Source organism: Cyclopterus lumpus, chromosome 9 (genome assembly GCF_009769545.1).
Source record: "Cyclopterus lumpus isolate fCycLum1 chromosome 9, fCycLum1.pri, whole genome shotgun sequence".
NCBI lineage: Eukaryota > Metazoa > Chordata > Actinopteri > Perciformes > Cyclopteridae > Cyclopterus > Cyclopterus lumpus.
Window position 1 is genome coordinate 10538823 of NC_046974.1, and position 17763 is coordinate 10556585.

The 17763-nt window shown below is 39.8% G+C and overlaps 3 protein-coding genes across 3 annotated transcripts; 1 reads left to right on the plus strand and 2 right to left on the minus strand.

Annotated features, from left to right (window-relative positions):
• Nucleotides 1-852: 852 nt before the first annotated feature.
• Nucleotides 853-1971, plus strand: npy8br (neuropeptide Y receptor Y8b). The gene has a single exon (XM_034542045.1). The coding sequence runs from the start codon at nt 868-870 to the stop codon at nt 1969-1971; it is 1104 nt and encodes a 367-aa protein (XP_034397936.1). The 5' UTR covers nt 853-867.
• A 9935-nt stretch (nt 1972-11906) lies between these two features.
• Nucleotides 11907-12624, minus strand: LOC117735884 (progonadoliberin-1-like). Its single transcript, XM_034540788.1, has 2 exons — nt 12047-12624; nt 11907-11948 (listed from the first exon to the last, which is right to left on the minus strand). The coding sequence occupies exons 1-2, from the start codon at nt 12392-12394 to the stop codon at nt 11907-11909; spliced, it is 390 nt and encodes a 129-aa protein (XP_034396679.1). The 5' UTR covers nt 12395-12624.
• Nucleotides 12625-12771: 147 nt separating this feature from the next.
• On the minus strand, nt 12772-17310 carry kctd9a (potassium channel tetramerization domain containing 9a). The gene is made up of 12 exons (XM_034542079.1): nt 17131-17310; nt 16765-16886; nt 16632-16675; nt 16459-16555; nt 16236-16294; nt 16023-16151; nt 15874-15941; nt 15679-15774; nt 15442-15591; nt 14958-15063; nt 14746-14879; nt 12772-14305 (listed from the first exon to the last, which is right to left on the minus strand). The coding sequence occupies exons 1-12, from the start codon at nt 17176-17178 to the stop codon at nt 14189-14191; spliced, it is 1170 nt and encodes a 389-aa protein (XP_034397970.1). The 5' UTR covers nt 17179-17310; the 3' UTR covers nt 12772-14188.
• Between the last annotated feature and the right edge of the window lie 453 nt (nt 17311-17763).

Here is a 17763-nt window from a genome sequence, read left to right on the forward strand (position 1 = left end):
ACGTACACATCCACACACGCACACTAGTCCAATGTTTTCGGTCTTGGTGTAACACAATTGTATTTCTTTTCTATTTCCAGTGCATTCCTTTGTAAAAGATTGTGAGGGCCACATGTGCTTCACAATCTGCGAAGCTATTGTGTGAATGCTCGGTGACAATGAGAGGTGTCTGTTCCTTTTTATGTAGAGAATAAATTCCCACTGTCAAAAGGGGAGAAAACAGTGAGCGGAGAGAGAGCGATTGTCTCTGAAGGAGCAGTTATCATCACATTATTGTGATGGAAATTTAAATCGGCATGATGGCGATGCCACGGCGTCTGGATCTGTGTTTTCTGGTGGTATGCCATCAGTGGATCATTTCTTATAGCCAGTCCTTGAGGAGATAGTAAATCAGCCTCATGATATCTCCATACCGATGTTAATTATTCCCTTCATATCTCTCTAATTTTGTTGTACTGAATCCACTGTAAAGGTTAAAACTGCACCACTAAACGCACCAAAAAGACACCTGTGAGCTCTGTGATTATAAAACCCATCCTGCATCAGTTTCTGCACATATCTTAATTTAAAAGAACCAAAATAGGGTTAATTTCTTTTAATGCTGCAGTTTTTGTGTGAGTGTATTTCAGTGACCAGCCTCTTATTATATCAAGAATTCATATCGTTGCAAATAAACATACTCATTTAATTTTCTCTTTTTTTTTTTTTTTCTTCAGGCAGCGAATGATTTCAACATCGCCAACTATTAAGGATGAGGCAAAGCTGTAAGAAAATGCAAATATTATTCATGAAGTAATTACACCAGGTGTGACACCACAATTAGTATAATTAGTACCAGGCCTTTGAAGCGAGCCCAGGAAAACCAAAATGGAGCTGCAGCACAACACCAATCACAACCAAGCCTTGTGGAAAGAGATACCGTGGGATTTCGCAGAGGACTGCTCGCTCTCCGTGAGTGGCACCACGTTTCTCATCATCGCTTACAGTGCACTTATGGCAGTGGGTCTCATCGGGAACTCTTGCCTGGTGTTTGTCATCACACGGCACAAGGAAATGCGCAACGTCACCAACATCTTCATCACCAACCTGTCTTGTTCCGACATCCTCATGTGCATCGTATGCCTGCCGGTCACCATTATCTACACACTGATGGATCATTGGATCCTAGGAGAAGTCCTCTGTAAGCTCACGCCCTTTATCCAGTGTATATCAGTTACCGTCTCCATCTTCTCCCTCGTCCTCATCGCCATGGAGCGCTACCAGCTCATTGTCCACCCGACTGGATGGAAGCCCATGGTGGGCCAGTCTTACTTGGCCGTGGTTGTCACCTGGATCGTGGCCTGTCTAATCTCGGTGCCTTTCCTCTCGTACAACGTACTCGCCTTGCCTTTCCAGAACCTCAGCATGCCCTTCCCAATCAACGACCACCCCTTTTGTATAGAGCTGTGGCCATCGGTGCAAGAACGACGAGTCTACACCACCTTCCTGCTCGTCTTCCAGTACTTCCTTCCTCTCGCCCTCATCATGCTCTGCTACCTGCACATCTACCTGCGCCTCAGGAGGAGGAAGGACATGGTGGAGCGCGGCAGGAACACCACTCAGAAGAAAAACAAAGGCGCCACGAGGATCAACGCCATGTTGTTCTCTATAGTGGTGGCATTCGCACTCTCCTGGCTTCCCCTCAATATCTTCAACACAGTATTTGATTGGAACCACGAGGCCATCCCGTCCTGTGGCCACGACATCATCTTCTCGTTCTGCCACCTCACGGCCATGGCCTCCACCTGCGTCAACCCCATCATCTATGGTTTCCTCAACAGCAACTTTCAGAAACAGCTCAAGTCCACCCTGTTGCGCTGTCGCTGCTGGGGGGTGACAGAGCGGTATGAGAGTGTCCCGCTCTCCACTGTCAGCACGGAGGTCACCAAGGGGTCCATCTTGAGCAATGGATCTATCAGCATCAATACCTAGAGCCAAGCTTTTTCAGTGAAAGACACTGAGACTACTTGGGCCTCTTCCACCCTCATTGTGTCATCCTTTTGGAGCTTTCCTTGCTTCGTTGTGTCCAAAAGCAAGGTTGACATTTACAAAGTTCTAAACCTTACAACAGCAGTTCAAAGAGAGACGACTGAAGAGACTTAACCACCATGGCACGATGCCCTTGAATCAGTATGAGCTCACATGTAAGAGGAAGTAGATAATAAATTGATGGTGCAAAGGTTGGAGAAGTTTAAGTATTGTTGGGCGACTGAAGGCACTTTAGATGAGCATTTTTCCAACTGTAGGCTCTTTAGTCCATGTGCTGTGGCCCCAAATACAAATTAAGAGACAGCATATCATTTGGTATACATCTGTCAAGTTTTTTTTTTATTTCTTAAACTACTCGGATTGTCACGTTTTAATGAATATCAGCTGTTTAGGGTTTGCTTTTCACACTTTTACCTGCTTTTAATGTGTGCAATGTAAGGAGAGAATTTTAAAGGACAATAGGGTTGGGGCACTGCAAATGTTCTTTTTAAATGTTGCTGTTTTATATTATCAGTATTGATGAAAATATCAAGTAAACTGTGATGTGTTGATGATCATCGCCTGAGTAGCTTATGACATAACTGAAGGAGAGAACATTACTGCAATGCGTGCGTCTCAAGGCATTCACTGAGACGATTTACTAGCATCATCTTAATGCATTTATTATTACCTAAAATCATCACAAACGATGAAATGATTTTTTAAAGAGAACCTTGGCTAGAGACTTATACATTCCAAGCTGTCTGCCAAGGTCGGCACTCAAGTATTGTGAGCCTTGGATGTTTTTTTTTTCTCATCAAATGTGCCGTCCAACAACCATATATCAAGTGCCATAAAACAAAATAAACGAGGCAGTAAAGGACTTTGTCCGAGTGGGGTTCTTCCGCTGTATATAACATTGCTAAATACATGTATGGCCTGTAAACGATGTGACAGTTATAGTTAATCGTGTGGTGGGGAATAAAGAGCACTGTGTAGCATAGCAGATATCTCCTGGGAACCTGTTTAAGTTTGTGGTATTGAACTGAATTAAAACATTTACCTTATCTTTATTGATGTCTTTTTTTGTAATGTTTTCTTTTTGAAGAGTCAATACTTGTACCGCATTCTTTTTTTTTTTGTGCCAAATTTAATGTCTGCCTTGGTTTCTGTGTGCCTGCTAAACACTAAATGGATGTTTCACTGTCACCTTGGAGGTCGGTTCATTCACATCTTTCTCAGCTTTTTACCAGATAATGGATCAGTCCTCAGTCTCCCATCAAAGACAAAAATGGTACTCTGAGACCAGGCATTTCCACTTTAGGAAACAGTGTGGAGAGATCATAGCGCTAATATTCATACACGTGACTCAATCAACACTCGCCAATGCTGTGGTATGTGGTGTACGTGGAAACATTTGTTTCGCACCAAGGTCAACTTCAGTGTGCTCTCTCTGTGTGCATTATTCAGGAGGACGTCTGAGCTCACAACACATTTTAGATGTGCGTGTAATGTTAAATAAATCAGTGTTGTGTTTGGGGCCTTCAGTTTTAAACCGGAGAGATCAGTGGGAATTGTGCTCAATATTCATATTGTGAGGAACGCATGTTAACAGTTGCACTTTAATCTTTCTCGAAGAAGAAGAATATCAACTGAGCGTATAGGAGAGGGAAAGATTGTTGCTGCCTTTTTGCTTTCATGATAACGTCAGCAGGTCAAGTAGAACATGTTTTTTCACCTTACAGAAAGCCCAACCTGTTTTTTGACTCCGACAGCGTTTCACACAACCTCCTAAACTGTTATACAAGAGCCACGTAGTACATAAGAGAGCTCTCAGAGGTCCTTGTCAGCTTCCTCCACTGCCTTTTACTTGAGCTGACTTTTACAGACTGTCAATCTGCTCTCCTTTCTTGTATTTTCCTTCCTCTCACCTGTCTTTCCTTTTGAAAACACCACCGAATGAAGAGTTCATTATAGTTTGAATGAAAGGACCAAATCTGCAGGAGCTGCTGACATACACTTGACAATGAGTGGCACTTAAAAGATGCCGTTTTACATTGTCGCCTCAATGATGGCAGTGGGCACGTAACGGTGTTATAAAATGAAGCTCAGTTGAAGACTCTAAATGAGTCCACAAGGCCAGACTCCTTGTCAGTGGAGCAGTTCCAGAAAGATTAGCATCTTGGCTCTCTGCGTTTTCATGTAGAGAGATTCTCATAAACAATCTCTCCAGATCACAGGAACAACATGATCTACATAGCTGGCGAGAGATTTCCTCAAGCTGTTGTTTTTCAGCATTTAATTAAATTTCTTCTGTCAAACTTTTTTTTGCCTGCCTTGCTACTGTAGAAAGAGGGTATAATTAATCCTGGTCTGCCTCATTCCCATATTAATCGTTATAATAATAGCTTGCAATTTATTTTGCTTTATTGAAAGAAAGTCCTTTAGGTGTCTTTTTCAGCCAACACTGGTGAAGGTCAAAATGTTACTAGGTGTATAGAGTATTCACATGATCAACAGTATAATGTGCATTTGTAGGCTCCATGCTGAGCTAAGGAATTGTGATATAAGGCATATAATTCATCACAATATTTTCCGTTGAAAATTTTGTCTGCAATGATGTCAGACAAAGTCACTGGCTTTGTGCACTTTTGATGATCTTGTGAGAAGGAACTAATCTTTTTGTTCTGGCAGATGAAAAGGTCAGCGGGAGTTGGGCTGCTGCCTTGGGAATCATAATCATGCTGATATTCATGCTCACATCTGTAGGGCGCAGTGAAACTGCTCTTGTATCATATTGCCCTCTTGGCGTGAATCAGGACTTTCCTGTTTATACCTGTTTTATTAATGTAGTTTTCATTATCATAACAGCATTATTATGTCAGCCCATTATTGAGCCAGACATGAGATGTAATCATCCAAAATGAATTCAAGGTAAAACAGTCCTGCGGGTCTGCACTTTTAAAATAAATCTAGAAATCTCAATTATGTCTGTTTCGTCTGTATTAGTAACACACACACCAACACCCACACAATTTTGTCTTGCATAACACAAGCAGACTTGACAGCCAGGAATAGAAACACCCTAATTGGTGTCAGCCAGTATTTCCTGAGAATTGGTTTGGGGTTGCATGCATGTGCAGACAGATTTCTACAACAGACAAACAATGACATTATTATTTCATGTCTATAATCTTGCCCTGACAATTTAGGATCTGGCCTCTGCGTCTGACCTTCCATTTTCTTCGATCAGAAGAAAAGAGTTAGACTGCAGACTGCTTTAGTTGCCTGGTTACAGCTTCCTAAGGGGTTTCAATAGGTTTCCTCCAAGCTGACACACAGCACTAAGCTATTAAGGGCACTTTATTAAACACAGACAGAGGGCTACGCCAAGCTGAGGCAGTTCTAGTGGAATCAGATCAGTTTGATAGTTCTCTCACTTGAAAAGGAGGACAAAGAAAGTGAGACATAACATTCTTTTGCAGGAGATGGCACATACCTTTCTGTTTGCCTTGACTGCTTACAATTCTACCACCTTGATAAGCCAGTCACTGTAAAGTGTTATATTATACAGCAGTCATGACTTACCTTTTAGCAACTCATTATGTAATAACTGCTCATAATGTCATAATTGAAATGTAATAAAAGCTAATGTAACATAACAATTAGCGTATAATGCAACAAAAAACATGAGCGCATACCATAATAACAGTTGTGTGCATAATATGAGTTAATACATTATGAGAAATATATTACATTATAAACTAAGCAAATTAATTATTGAATAAGGGAATAACTTCAATGTTTAGCATTTCTGCCACGCATGAAAGACTCATAGATTTATTAAGAAAAGTGTGCAAGTTTGAGGCGGGGCCCCATTTATTCATATGAAAGTTGCTCAGTGGCGCATAAAGCCAAAATGACTTGACTGCCGGTTATTAAATAGAGCATAGAACTGAGCAATTATTCTAACCCTGTCTCCCAGACGCTTGGTCTCTCGCTCAATCACATAAATGAAGAAAGAAAAATAAGTCTATATTTGGCTATAAGTGCTATTTAAATGTTGTATTGAAATGTTCTTAAATATTCCAATTAAAGTATGTTCAGAATTTATTACATTATTCCACTTTTTGGGGGGAATATATCAGACTGTATGATGTAATGATATCATAATGTTATAACTTTTTACATAATACATAAAACTGTTATGGTGGGTGGCTGTGGTTCAGTGGTGAGCACGGTTGTCCTTCAATCAGTGGAACCTCAGCCACTGCCATCAGCGTATGAATGGGTGTGAATGGGTGAATTATGACAATTAGTGTTAAAGAGCTTTGAGTGGTCGGAAGGCTAGAAAAGTGCTCCACAAGTAAACGTCTATTTAACATTTATTACGTTATGCACTCTTGGTTTTCTCACATTATGTTCAGTTAATTACTGAGCTTTTTATTACATTCATATTCTTACATTATGCACAGTTACTATGAGTTTCTACATGCAGGAAAAGCACCTGTAGGTGCCATTTGTGACATGATGTCCATATTCTATGTAAGTGTTACAGGGCATTTTTACTTTGCATGCTGATTTCAATGGTAGCCTAATCATAAACACTGGAAACAATAGACAGCTGTCTGGAGATTTAAAAAATCCCCCTACCAGCACCTGTAAAGCTCACTCATTAACTAGCACAGCAGCCTCTATCTCTCATTTGTTTAAGATACAGAAACGTGGGGGTAAAGGCGGGAGCTTTGGAGGTTCTAGGCCATGGAAGGTTTTCTTCACGTTTTCTGCCCGGTTCCAGTCTATATGCTAAATCAAGCTAGCTGGGCTTGTCATGCAGACAAGGGAGTGTCGAAAGGAAAGAGAGGATTAATAGGCCTACCACTCTCGCTCTTAGCTTAACATAATGACTGGAACTGGGGGAAACAGCTAGCGGAGGCTAGATTGTTAGCTGGACAGAGGCCGGCTAGCTGTTTTCACATTTCTAATCGTCTTGCTAAGCTAAGCTAACCGGCTGCTGGTGGCAGCCTCATATTTAGACATAGCCTATCAATATAGTCAGCTAACTCTTAGCAAGAAAGCAAATAAGATATTTCCCAAAACACGGATGGTAAATAACGTTTTCTCCTATGACGAGTCAAAATATCTGCTGTTAAAAATCCTTATTGTTAATTCATCCACAAGTTTAGAAACCAGATAACACCACATAACATTTATTTAGACTCCACTGCTGGTCGGCATCAGCACTGATATTATGGCCGATGTTTCTATTAGTTCAATCTGTTTCCAACTGGTCTCAGTAAAACCGATTAGAAGTAACCTGGTAGACCTCACAGCTGTGAAAGTAGTCTAGAAGCTTAGCAGGAGGCCTGAAGGTATTTTCTTGATATAGTTTGAAAAGATCAAATGCTCAACTGCTCCTGTCTAAATATATTATTTAATAACCCAAGTTAGGGTTACTTATATGTTGCACTTTTAAAAATGTTTAATAACTTTCCCTGCAAGTAATGCTTCTGATATGTGTTTGATTTAAACATGGAGGGTAGACGAGCGCTGAGAGTTACTGTCCACAATGGTACCAGTACCAATCATCAAGACCATCAAGATCAGCTGATCTTAAGTAAAATGTTGTGTCCTGCTGTGCTATTGACTTTTGTTTATTAATTCCTTATAAAATCACTTTCAATAAAAGGACAACACTTTACCCATATGTTGTCAGGTGTATGTTCAACAAAAGTAGGTGAAACCCACGGAAGTAATTTTCTGTCTTTTGTATGTGTCTGCTGAGTAACAGCAGAGTGACACACAGATTAAACAACTTTGAAAAAAACACTTTCCATTGGAGATAAGAGTGGGACCTCGCTGTACGCTTGTCAGCAGGATATTACAGGCGGTTGTATCACCGTCAAATCTCCATGATGAATGAACTTCGATTTCTTTTTTAGTTTGTTTAAATTCCGTACGCTATTGGCAGACACCCACACGCACACACACGTGTTGCCAGGTCAAATAATGTTCATGTTGCTTATCGCACCATGAATAAGCACTTTTATAATCCAAAGGAGATTGTGTAGTGTGCGTGAAACAAACCAAGCAAGCAATGGGCTGTAACAATACAATAAATTGGCTTCAGACACATGACCTCATGGTGAACAAACACAATTAAGTGCAGTAAATTACAATAAGTATTGGAAGGATCTGATCCAGCCTTTAAGAAAATACAGTTAGATGAAATCTTAGCATCAGTCATAGAGATTGTGTAGATTTGGATTTTATGGTACATTATTTTGTGAATCAGACAGGCATTAATATACTACAGTAATAAACAGTAATAAACTTCAAATCTCATGTTTTCTGGGGCCATCTGGTGGCTGAACAGTTCACCTCCCGTATATGTGTAGTTTGGTGTCAAAATGACCCAGTTGACATGTTTAGATATTGAAAAATTTAGTCTGAACTTGTAGTATATTTGTCTGGTGTTGACCAGGTCAATTTGAAAGAATATTTTTAAAAGATTTTTTTTCACAGACATATCAGAATGAATAACTTGTCCAGTCCATTTAGGTGAGCTAGTCTCTGGGCACAACATAACAATACAGGACCAACTAATAACTAATAATTGTACTACTGTAGTTAATAGTCCAGTACTTTATGCGCATGCTTTGTCCATGTTTTTCACACCAAACAGCCTGGAACAAGAACTCCTCAGGTGAAAGTGCACAATGGAAGGCCATCCGGTACATAGCCAACCAGAGATTATACTGGATCATTATGGCAGAATGAGTGGGAGACAATTAAGAAAAGAGGCTATCCTGCTGCTGCTGCCTAAGAAAACCCTGACTATAGCCACTTTTAGAACTTTTGTTAAATATTGAAAGAAATTTGATTTTCTTTATAAGAAACAGAGAAGACATCGGCGCCTTCTTGCTGTGAGGCCACGATGCTGAACACGAGGGAGAAAGCGGGAGAAGAGCAGGTGAAGGAGGAAAAGGAAAGGAAGGACGATGAAGAGAGAATGACTATAAGGGTGAGAGTGGAGGTGTAAAGGAAGAAATGTGATGTAAATAAAAGGGAATGGGAGGCAAACAATTGAAATCAAAGAAGGGAATGGATGTAAACTATAATAGTCGAGGAACAAGAAGTGCAGATAGATGACGGTGAAGAAGAGGAATAGTGAATGAGTAAAAGATAAACAAGGGGAGGGCAGATGAGAAACAAAAGCAGTATAGAAAGGATGCAAGATAAAAGGAGTGTCTGGTATTTTAAGGATATGGTTATAGTTAAAAAGTCAGATTAACACAATTCCTTTGAAATTGAGTAAAGTAATTTGTGTGTTCACAATTATTACACATTAGTAATTATTTTAAGTTAAATAACAATTGTCTTTATTGAGTAAAGATGAAAGACAAGAGGACCTAAATCTCACATCCATGAGGTATGGAGGGGAAAGGAAGAGAAGGGATGGAGTGTGGGGTGAAAAGGAAGGAAATGGTTGTGGATGGAAGAGGGTGAGAGATGGAGAACAAAGATGAAGTAAAAAAATTTAAAAAAAGATGAAGAAATGATAGTTGGAGGGGACAAGGTGTAAGATGAAGGAGAGAAAGACATGAAGTGAGAGATATGAGATGGAGAAGAGGGGAGGGGAGATGAAGGGAAGGAAAGTTCAACACAGACAAAGCGGAGATGTAAATTATAAAGGAAGGAGGGGAGAAGTGGGAATATGAAGACATAGAGGTCGGGAGATGGCCATACCTCCCATCATGAAAAAAAGGTGGTGAGGAGAAATGAGAGGGTTAGAAAGAAAGAGTAGAAGATAGTATAGAGAAGATGGAAAAAAATGTATAGGAAGTACAGTAAGGATGGAAAATGGAAAGAAGATTGAGGAAAGAGAAAATGTAAGTTTATGAAGGTTGGAGAGGAAAGGGAGGGGAAAAAGGACATGAGAATGAAGTAAAGGATTGCAAAAAAAAAAGTAGATAAAACAGGACGGAGAAGATACTACCTTTGCCATCCATGTAGGAAAAGAAAAGTGGAGATGAAAGATGAGGAATAAAAAGGAATCAACTTATAAAGGGTGGAGAGGAAGTTGAATGTTGGAAGGGAAAACAAAGAAGAGGAAGTGTGGAGAAACAAAACCCTTTCTAGATGGATGGCTGATGAAAGACGGAAAGGTAATGGAGGAAGTAAAGGACATGTGTGGATAGAAAAGGGAGGGAGAAGAAAGATGGAAATAGTGGAGAGGTAAAGAAAAGAAGATAAAGGGAAGCAGCTGAGGAAGCAGACGAGAAAGGGAAGAAGGTGATGAAGGATGGATGTTAACGGAAGGAGGATGAGGGAGAAAAAACTAAGAAAAAACAATCAAAAACATTTGAAGTATTGAATTAATTTACATGAATATTTCTACCAATTGTTGTAAGATATTAGAATATTATTACAAAGTACACAAATCACTATTTTAAATGGCCATGTACCTAAAACAATTTCTCATTTGATCGTGCATTATAGAATAAATATTGTATCATTATTAATGGTAACAACTCTTTCCACGCTTGTGAAAATATAGAGTAAAAGGAGCAATATTACAATGTTAAAAATACTCATTACTTGTATGATTGAATATGTTTGACCAACAAACTGTAGAAATTGAAGATATGCAGGCAGAATGGTCTCTGTCACTGTTATATTATGGTATGGTATTGGGTTTTGATTTCTGAAACATTAACATGTTTTTCCCACAATCAACTTTCAGGAAAAGTGTCGGCAAAAGCAACATGAAAGTATGATCTATTTTGAGATTCTTTGAGGAAATAAATGTCTCACTTATGTCAGTCAAAAGAAAAAGCTTTTCAAGTTATTGTATGCTAATCAATACTGATTGCTCAGTGTATTATTGAGTTGTAATAAGGCACTGACACTGACTGACGGATAAGGAATCATAACAGTTATATTATCTTTAACTTTTACTCGTTAACTAAAATTCACATGGTTTCAAGGAAAATAAAAGAATTAGTTGAAACTTCAGACAAAATGTAAAGAAACAAAACTAGTGAGTTGGTCAAGATGAGCACAGTTTTTCTGAACAACATGTTTGCAATAATACGCTTTACCATATTATTGACATTGTCTCTTCTTCCACGCTAGCTGAACACAGATACTGCAGAGTGGGAAGAACCAGATGGCGGCGGTTTGTTGGTGGTGAATTTCCACTGAAGACGAGTGTTTCTCCGTCAGGGCTCAAGATAGTGATTCGTGTCGAAGCCAAGTCTCATATTATTTTTCACACTAAGCCTTCAAAAAAAACCAAAGCCTGTTAACTGTTGTGCGTCATCTTCACTTCTTTAAAAGCAAAGGCCCAGCAGCCCAATTTTCGAACTGTTTTGTGATATAAACAATTGTATCACCCGTATAACAATCTTGTTATTTGAGCAAACTGACAAAAGACCATGTACTTAACTGAAACACAAAACCAATGCTGTCACCCTAAATCACCTTTAAATGCATTAAAATGTGCTCTGGTATTCCTGCTTACTAACACTTATATTGACAAAAAACATGCTGTGCATAAGGCCGTCCAACATCCTGAATTTAACACCAAATTAATTTATGTTTTCACACAACTGTAAGCTACTGTATTGTGTTTATTTTGTCAATTATTCTTCATGAAGTTTGAAACTACTGGGAAATAAATCAGAATTGTGTTAGGAATTTAAATCCTCCAAGACATTGTGGTGAATCTGTATTATTTTAAGTAAGTTATTGAGACCATTAGAGTGAAAGCAGAAGCCTTAAAGTAAAAGTGTAGCTTGCATTTGTGATTTTGAAATATATAATGTCGAACAACACCCACAACAACGGTGATATGCTTGTATAGTATTTATTGTACAATTAAATAATCATCATTTTTAGTATGCTATGTGTCCATTTTCCCTGTTGGTGACACTGCCCTAAAAAAGAACAAGAGATTAATCCTGTGAGCATAAATCCAAACTTTATCAGAACCATAAGGTGATAGATAGTTGTCAACAGAAAAAAATTAACTTACAAGAAATCCTTTTGATCTGTAGATTCTGGCTATAGGGGATTCCTCTGCACACCCGAAAACAGTGCAGGGTGTGTCCACGTGTGGAAACGCCTCGATCAGCTGTCGAAGAAAGAAAACATCACAATGAATGTGTGTAAAGGGATGAAAATGAACGAGGGGCAACCAATGATGAGGAAATGAGTGACAAATAATTAATTCCATAACCCCTACGTTTCCCAGTGTGTCTGAAAGGCTGTCCAGATCCCTCTTCCCTCCTGGGTTCAGTCCATATGACCAGTGCTGACAGCGGCCCTGTGGCAATATTGCCCCCGCTAGCAGCAGACACAATACCAAGGTTTTTGTAGCCATTCTGTTGGGGAAAGACTACACATATTGTATAAGCATATAATGTTTTGAACATACACTTTAAAAACGTTTAACCCCCACACAGTCATAGTTTCTTACCTTCTGTTCCTGAGGCAGGCAGGCTTCTCTGATTTGTTCTCGTCTGCTGACCTTTGAGAATCCTGCTGCACACTATTTTCCCAGCTTTATATACACCGATGCCGCTTCTCTTCCGTTTAGCCCGTAACTTCACTACAGGGGGTCGCAAAGTGGGATTAAGCAACACTCATTGGCCCTTTTATGACATACAGTATTTTGAACGTACAAAACAGAAGCTCATTCAAAACGGAGACGCAATAAATGATTAAAAATCAGATGACAAGGTTTTTTTCTTCTTCATGGCAGTTTATTTATAACAGTCATTCATGGAAATATATTTCCACGGTCGAGTGCAATAATCATAGACAGGGAGCACGACACCACTCCCTGTCTGAAACGCAAACCAACCACTGCCCCATATTGCATTCAGTGAGATGTATTAAAATAAATAACCATAGCTCTTTCATTGATTTTCACGCTCAAGGGGAATACACAACATGATTGCCTTCACCATTCATTCTTACAGGCTGGGTAGCTACTATTGAACTGAGTGAATAGTATTGCATCAGAGCAGCTTTGAGCTACAGCTAGAGAAACTTCCCTAGTCAAAGACAAGTTGAGCTCTTCACACATGCAAAGTGACATCCTTGACAACCTAGTCTGAAAATGCATTTTTTGGAAACATTGGATTTGATTTACATTAAGATTACAAGCACCAAACATTTTTGGTGAAACATGTATACAAGTTAACATATCCTTGTGCAAATAAGTTCAAAGCATGATTAAGTGATATAAATCCATACATGGAGCACATTTCCAGGCAAATTCACTTTGACAACATCAACATGTGAAAATGGCATTCTGTTAAAGCGCACCAAGTTCTCTCCAAATGGGAAACTGAAGAATAACGAGTGTCATACATAAACATTACAATAAGCATTCAAAAGCATGCAATTCACTCGCACCAGATTTTAAAAAGAGGTAGATTCACAGAATGCAAGACAAGGGAAAGCTTTTTAAGAGACAATATTTAAGATTAGGAAAGAAGAAGAAACCTCACAGCTGTAAATAATGTATTGCCTACCCATGCTGTGAGTAAAACTAGCCTGACGGATAGTTTCACGGTGCACTAACAGCACATTTAGTCTTTCAGACTGTGCTATTGTTATGGCTTTGGCTTGCATTGCTTTCTTTGTAATACATTGAATCCAGCAAAAGTGGGTTACATACTTAAACAGGAATATATTACGACACAGTTATTGGTAAGTGACACCTTCTAGTTCTGCTACAGCAGCATTCAGGGAAGCTCCGCACTCTGAACTTGACTCCACACAGATAATGTGATTCTGACCCCCGTTAACAGGTCAAGTAATATGAAGTGAATATAAATTATGGAGAACATTGAATGAGTATAGTCGTTGGATTGCATCCAGACACATCTACATACACAAGGTACATTATTTTGTTTTGGTGATATATGCAGCTGAACATTAAAAACATCCTACCATACAAACATATAGACAACCCTGAATAAATTCTAGTGCAAGATATTTAAAGCTAACATAATAAAGGTGGAATGTCGGGGATGTGCATATAACTACCTGTGTTGCAGACAGGTAAAGAGTGAGAGTAGGGGAATATAGTGGAGGAGAGGTTGGAGGAAAGAGCGATAAGGAAGCCAGGTGTGGCCCCACACTGGACACTGGCGTCTGTGCTGCGTTATCTGACACTCTGTGACATGTGCAGAGGGGTCAGCATCTCTTCAAAAATGGCTCCTTTTACATTGGACCCTCTCAGGTTGGCTTCTTGTAGATCGCAGCCGGACAGGTCACAGTTCTGCAAAAAGGCAGCGGACACAAAGTAGTAAAAGAAAAGAAGATTAAAACTGGAGAAGTGTAGATGTATTGTAACGGTTTTACAGGAGCAGGTTGGAAAACATACACACATTGGGTGATATGGATATTGTGGACATTATTCCACAGGAAACAGAATCTGTGAAACCTTCTGATTTTAATATACACTGTATATATTGATTATCACATGCACACTTTAGGTTCAAAAAGCTAGTCTTCTACAAATCAAAACAAATATATCCAACACTTAATTTTACTTGCAAAATCAGCCTAAAAAAATTAAGGGCTGAGTGAATTGTACCCATTGTATTAACGGCTTGTTTATTTTCATTTTTGGCCCTATAAAAGTTGCTGTAAATAAGATTACCAGCTGAGTCAACAAGAGTGTTTTCAGAGATAATCCCGTCTGATGGCCTAACTCACCTCGAGATCAGTCCCCGCTAAAGTGGCTCCCCGCAGGTTGCAGTTCTTCAGCGTTGCATTTTTCAGAGTGGCCACACGCAGGTTGATGCCGGTCATTTGGCTTCCTTCCATGTCAACTCCTTTCAGGTTAGCGCCTGATGATAAAAAAATGTGGTTAAAACATAACTATATATGTTTAACTGCTATATACTTTAAGAGCTGCGATGGATTACCTTCCAGGTTGGCCTTCAGTCCAGATGGATCTTCGAAATTGCATCCTCTGAGAGAAGCTCCCTCTGCATTGGAACAGAGCATCTTCACCCCTTGTAAGTTTGCACCCTTCAAAAGACAACACAGATCAAAAGCATTCATAATGTTATTGTAATATTGTTCATATTAAGTTTACAGAATGAGGAAAAAACAGTCTGCTTACTGTTCTTTTAATGAGGTGAATATGCGGGAAGGTGTTTTTAGAACAGAAGGGCCCTTCCTCCATATACCTGAGGGGGCAGTAGGCGCTAAACCAAAACAACTCAACCCACTGTTCACCAGCAGGAAGGACAACCAATAAAAAATATCACACAAATTCCACAGAATAAGAAAATGTTCGCTTCCCCACATTGAGGTTTTTGAGAACATTCTGCCCTGCGTATGTGTCTGCTGATACTGTATTATTGGATAATTTAGTGCTGACAATAAAAGAGTTTTAAGACTTACATCCAGGTTTGCTCCAGAAAGATCAGCCCGCTCCAGATTGGAAGAGCACAGGTTGGCATGTGTCAGGTTGCAGCGGCTGAGATTGGCCATCTTGAAATTGATGTAGCGCAAATCAAGTCGGGACAGATCCGCACCACTGAAATTAAGACCCTAAAAACAGTGAGAGCGATGGCGTCAAATATTTACTTGATACGGTGAAATGATGGGGTGAATGAAAACGTTTTAATTTAGCTGTACCTGACAGCGAAGCTCTGACTTGGTGGGGGTTGCCAGAAGAAAACGAACAAACTCTTTGCGGGAAATAGGAGAGTGGTCCTCTGGTGGCTGTGTGTTCTGTTTTGAAAGCAAGCATGTTGTGGTAAGTCACGATGCATTCAAGGGAGTTATCTCTCTTCCAAATGTCAACTATTTACCTTCCAAACTTCATATTACCTTGATTGCTACTTCCAGCTGTTCAGCAAGCTGCTCAATTCCAAAGAACCGAGCCTCCTCCAGGACACCTGGAAGAGATTGATTGTTTAATTTAATGTAATAACCCTCCTTAGATTGATAGGTAGGGTAGGGTACGTCAGAAAGCTCACCTCGTATATTTATGCCTTCATTGATAATGAGCTGACCGTGTCTCAAGTAGTTGAGAATAGGCTCAAAGTATTCAGGGCTGCGGTCGATTAAGTAAGCCCCATGTTCGTCTTGCGTGTTCCCCCACACATCTGGAGCAAGACAGAGGTTCACAGACCAGGTTTGAAAGGGTGCCTCACATTAATTGCCAATTGGCTGATTAGCTATAAACTTACCTTTCTCTCCAAACATATGAGCAAGCATACTCTCTGGTTCCTTGCTGACCAAGGTGCTCCTGAACACAAGATAGACACATTCAACAAAGAAAATGTAACGTAAAAAATGTTTTAAAAAAATGTAATGTAAAAAACGAATATAAAAGCACACTGTGGTATAGCAATCAGAAGTATTTTATAATGTGTTTATTACTCGTAAAGATACCATTAACAACACAGATACCTGGTGGTGGTGAAGGGACGACCACCAATATTAAGGGTCAGCCAGTCACTGTGGGCTCCATGCTGATCAGACGTAACCGTGGGCTCATATTGAGGGTCTGTGATATAACAAAAGAGAAGACACTGAGTGTGTGAGACCGTATTGTTTACCTTGACAGTGGTCACAGCACTCACCAACAAATGGATCTCCTTCTGACACATACAGCACGTCGTCATCTCTGTTATAGAAACACACAAGTCTCAGATTAAGTTGGCGTGCTCCTAATGCGCTCACCCTCCATTTTTATTTTAATCATGATGAGTTTACCTTATAAGGGCAATGTCATCTATGAGACCACCCTTTCCATTGTATACAGAGGCAGCTTTGATTCCCAACTTACTGCTTGCTACAGATAGTAAGTCGGACAAGGTACCGTATACTGCTACAACCTAAACAAGATTGTAAAAAACAGTGGGTTGTTAGGGATTAGGTCTGACACGAAATAGGTCACTCCTGCCTAATACGAGATTGAGTCACAGTTAAATTGAGCGAACAGTTACGTTAATCAAAGAGCGTCATGAAGACTGAGGTTGACTTGAATAGTGTTGATACGTAGCAGGTTCAGTGTACGTTTAGCGTTAGTAAGCAGCGGCCCAAGTTCCAACGGGAACAGCCTCACATAGTTGTACCAACCTTGCCATTTTTAGATGTCCCGTTAACAAATAAGGTAACTCTTCTCATTCTTTAGGCGCTTTGGTTATAGTTAAGTGCTTTGTTAAAATTTCAAGAACAACGTGGCGTTTGCCAGCTGACGCTTGCCGATGATTCAAACTGGCTAACGTTTGCTAACTGCGTCAGACAACAACACGAGACAAAAGATGCCTTCAGTGGTTATCGGAAAAACAGGTGACCTACGTACAACACTCCCAAGTTCGGGTAGTGCTTAAATATGAATATATCACCCTCTCGGCCTTATTTACAGCTACAGTTTCAAGTAAGTTAAGTGTTTATTATAAGCGTATCATATACCTAAATTGTACTAGGGTATTAAAGAGAGACGAAAAGATTAGTCATATAGACATCATAAATTACCAACACAATTGATGTAGCCTTTTTTGGTGATTATATAAACAATTTAAATGATCGTTTGCACCAGTGTAATAATTCGCTTTTCATCATTACTATGCTACCAGAGTAAGGCTATGCAGCCTACCACCGCTTGACCAGTACAAGTCTGGGACGCAAACCCCGGAGACGAAATTTACAAAACGACCAAATCACAGAGTACTTGAAGGGGCCCTTTGACTGCAGCTCTGCAATTGGTCG